The sequence below is a fragment of the Olea europaea genome, chromosome 20 (genome assembly GCF_002742605.1).
Source record: "Olea europaea var. sylvestris chromosome 20, O_europaea_v1, whole genome shotgun sequence".
Classification (NCBI taxonomy): Eukaryota; Viridiplantae; Streptophyta; class Magnoliopsida; order Lamiales; family Oleaceae; genus Olea; species Olea europaea.
In genome coordinates, this window is record NC_036256.1 from 144,757 (window position 1) to 148,837 (window position 4,081).

Sequence of the window (4,081 nt, forward strand, 5' to 3'; positions counted from 1 at the left end):
TTGAAATCAGAAAACCGTGCATTCGTAATCTCTTAAAAAATTCACGTAGTAAACAAAGAGATTCACTTGAGTTACACAAAACAAAGCACCCACAAATGAAGAAATTCGGTGGCAAAATTTGAAAGGAAAAGGGGAGTAAAGAATTGAACTGCATCAAGAATGGCAGGACTTGGTTATAAAACAGAATACTACAAGCAAAACAAGTTTGAACACGTCTAATGCGATAGTTATAGTTCAGAAGCACATAGTAGCAAATATTCTACTTCTTCTCACTGGCTCTCTCTCAGGTCACAGGTAATTCAGCCATCTCCTGTTCTACAACTTCTGCTTCAACTGGATAGTATTTGTAGTGAAGTTCTCCAACATCATCACCTGATAGCTTTGTCCATCCATTTGGTCCAACGTGATAAACTGCCATAAAACGTAGGTCATGGTTTAACCAGTAAGCACACAGAAATATGAAGAGATAACAAGGAGATGAAGGTGAAAAGTGCATTACCGCTGGCAACGCCACCACTAGCTCCATCACGGAATGTTGCATGATAAATAGCCCGTCTTGCCAACTCTGCAGCTTCTTCAACAGACATATCATAACGGTAGCTAGACAATTACAACACAAAACAACATTAAGGTTCCCCTAAAGCAATTGCATTAGATTAAAGCTGAAGAGTGAATGCCGAAGTGAAATTACTAATAGATACAAGTCATGGAAAAAGTCATCTGCGAGAGTCTCAATTTATATAGTTTATTTGCAATCACAGGCAATTCATAGATATCACTAGTACAATATATATAACTAGTGCAAGAAAACACTGCAGCAATTCTGATTCTTGTTTCATATCATGTTATTGAATATACAACAATTTAGAAGAAAATTGTGAAACATCCATAACAGGGAAATGAGTAACTCACCCACTGTCCAAAACACCATAAGCATATGGCGAACCAGATCCAACAGAGAATCTAGTTCCTTTCAGCCTTCCTCCTTCACTGTCCACATAGTACAGGCCAGGACCCTACATCAAATTCCAAAAGCATTACAAACATCCAAAAGATGCAGGTCAATGGCATGCTATATTAAGCCCTTGTTTGAACCCCATTCTTTGGTAAAAATACATTTTTCAACAATATTTTGACATCATTTCAACCGCATATTTTTCAATAAAATAATAATATACGCAAATATAAAACTTTTCCTTATTTTTTAACCACACATTTCAATCAATATACTATTCAAAAATTCATTCTTTCCCCAAAAATGGGGCTCAAACAAGGGCTAATATATTTCACTCATCACCTTCTCATCCCATCCAGCTATCATAGTTCCAACAGACAAACCCATTCCCCTATAAGAATAGAGAATGTTGGCCAGCAACTTTGAAGCTCCAGTTACGGATATTCTTCTCTTATTTGCCAGCTCATGCAATCGACACTGAAGTATGCAGGATAACCATTAAATAGCATAGTTGTAGCAAAATGAATATATTAATTCTTCAATTCATACAATATAACAAAAAAATAACAAATTTGTTTCCAATAATTGCCGTTCAAATTGAAACCATGAAATAGAATCTCAGGGGGCATTTGGCATCCCAAGCAATTGTAGAAAAAATATAACAAGCCACCAAATGGCATCTAAATTACATCAGCTGGTAACTTTTGTAGCAATTGAAAGTTGTAGACAATTGGTTCACATAATTTTGTCCTAATTATGCGTTGCATTTTCACGGACATCCAAAGTTTCACAGATGCAATAAAATGATTAGTAATTAAAAATTTGAAAACAGAAGCAAAATAAAATTAACTGATTCTTGCTTAGTAATTAAAAGTGCACCACATTTCCCCACTAATATTGTTGTCATCCTTCCATTTCTGGATACAGATTGAGATTTAGAAAGAAGGTGCCATAACCAATGATTACAACAACCAGAATCAGGGAGTCATAACTCTCTCGGATCAAGACTGCAAATGGAATCTTTTACTATATAATCATCCTCACTTTTTTCTCCTGACTTAAATGTGAAGCACGATATGCCTATCACATTCACAAGAAATAAGCCGGGAAAAATTCTTTTATTCAAAATAAGGGTTAAAAGAGGATGAAACGGACGAGAAGCTTAAATCTTCATATCCACACTTGATTTTTTATCAGTTTTCATTCGCTAGAATCAGAATATTAGACTTTATAGCTAAAATCAGTCTCCTGTTTCAGTAGATATCAACCAAAGCAAATATGCAGCATATCGGATATTGCACCAGAAAAAAAGGCACAAAAAGAGTGTCAACCTTTCCATCTGATAAGTTAACTCGTTTGACAAGCTGAATGTTCAGATGACTGGGAAGGGATCAAGCTAGAACCTTCAGCCTCTCTTCCAAAATCGTTTTTTCACATCACTTCCTGTGCCCTTTTAACTTGTTTCCTTCTCATTCTTTTGGTTAATTATTGAATATGAAAACCATAATGTATTATTTGGAAACTTGAAAAGGTAAAAAGCAAGATTTACAGCTTTCTATTCAATAAGATTTAAAATGTCACAGTAACCAATGCTAGAGGGATCAACCACCCAATTAAGCATAATGCATTAATCTAGAAAATGCACAAATCAACTATCTATATTCCTCATTGAGAATGACAGTGACAAAAGAAGAAACTATATCATGATTAGTCACAAATTCAATTAAAATACCTTAACACCCAGATTTCTGTGCCAGAACTGGCAGTCAGCAGCTCCTCCAGCCATTGTGCCAAGCATGTAGGGATTAATTTCAATGATTTTCTTCACAGATTGTGATGCTGACATAATAACACGGAGAGTTACACCCAATCAAATATGAACGTGGAAAGAAATATGATAGCATTAAAAAAAAAAAAATTATGTGATAAAAGCAAATTACTGAATCACGAAAAAAAAAAACATAACGGCTTACCTAGTTTTAGTTAAGCATATGCTTTGTTCAAGCAGTCGTAAATGTCAACATATTAAAACTAAGATCCATAGTATACATGAGTATCAATTTGCAACCCCCAAAGCATAACAATAAAATGCACATAAAAATTATATAAAAATATACCATCAGACCACAAGTGTTGCATGGATTAAAAATGCATGCTAGTCCAGCAAACATTTTTCAGGACATCTATGGATCATGACCCACAAACAGACAAAAATATTACTGGGGTCCGTCAAAAAAGGAAAATATTTGAAGAAAAAAGGTCGAAGTAAAAAAATTCCAGGAGTCTTCACCAAAAATGGATGCATTGCTCAGGATATTAAGGTAGAGTCCCTAACTAATAGAAGAACTGTCAAGTTTAACATGTAACTGGGCTAACTATGAAAATCACAAGTTAATTCAAAGTTTGTAAAAAACTTAGAGATGTGGGTTGCTGAAATCCATCTCAATTATCCAAAACTGGCGCAAGTTTGGCAGAATTTTCTTTGCATTTGCTTTAATCAAACTATTCTAAGAAGACTAGGGAACACACACACTTGCAGCAAACTCAAACAATATATACTTTTTTCACTAATTAGACATTGTTGAACAGGAAGGAAATCTGTAATTACTGCTACAGCAGAGTCTTGTTTTCCAAATAAAATACAATCCCTGGGGCCAGCGGAACAGGGCCTTCCTCATTAAACCATTTCCTATTGCTTAATTGATTTGATCATTAGGTTCCAGTCATCCTAAAAGTATTTGATACAAAGAGGAAAAATATAAGCCGCAAAACATAGTATAGCCTGATAGTTCAACTTCGCATGTCAGAGAATAAGAAAACAGTGACCAAATATAAATAAGCTAGCATGTAACCGATCATGGTGCACAACCATGTAGCTAAATTAAGATTACAAGTTCCCCGTGTATTGCCATGCCAGGAACTATGATTATATGTTAAAGCCTTATAATTGCCACGTCAGAAACTGATTCAGAATTTTACTTCACTGCATTGACTGGAGCTTCAGAATTGGAACTATACATTTCTTTTCCAAGATTCAATTATTATCACCATTTTATACAAACAAACATAATCGCATAAAAATTCATGCTGCAACAGATTGAATTCCTCACAAGCACCCTCAAAATC

The 4,081-nt window shown here is 34.9% G+C and overlaps 1 protein-coding gene across 1 annotated transcript in view; it reads right to left on the reverse strand.

Moving 5' to 3' along the window:
* LOC111369262 (proteasome subunit beta type-5-A-like) overlaps window positions 1-4,081 on the reverse strand; it is a 5,602-nt gene continuing 1,521 nt past the window's right edge. The window contains exons 3-7 of the mRNA XM_022990712.1: window positions 2,688-2,794; window positions 1,298-1,432; window positions 913-1,016; window positions 500-600; window positions 1-411 (exon numbers count right to left, since the gene is read on the reverse strand). Coding sequence (XP_022846480.1) covers window positions 284-411; window positions 500-600; window positions 913-1,016; window positions 1,298-1,432; window positions 2,688-2,794 — 575 coding nt within the window. The 3' untranslated portion in view covers window positions 1-283. The remainder of the gene's footprint in view (window positions 412-499; window positions 601-912; window positions 1,017-1,297; window positions 1,433-2,687; window positions 2,795-4,081) is intronic.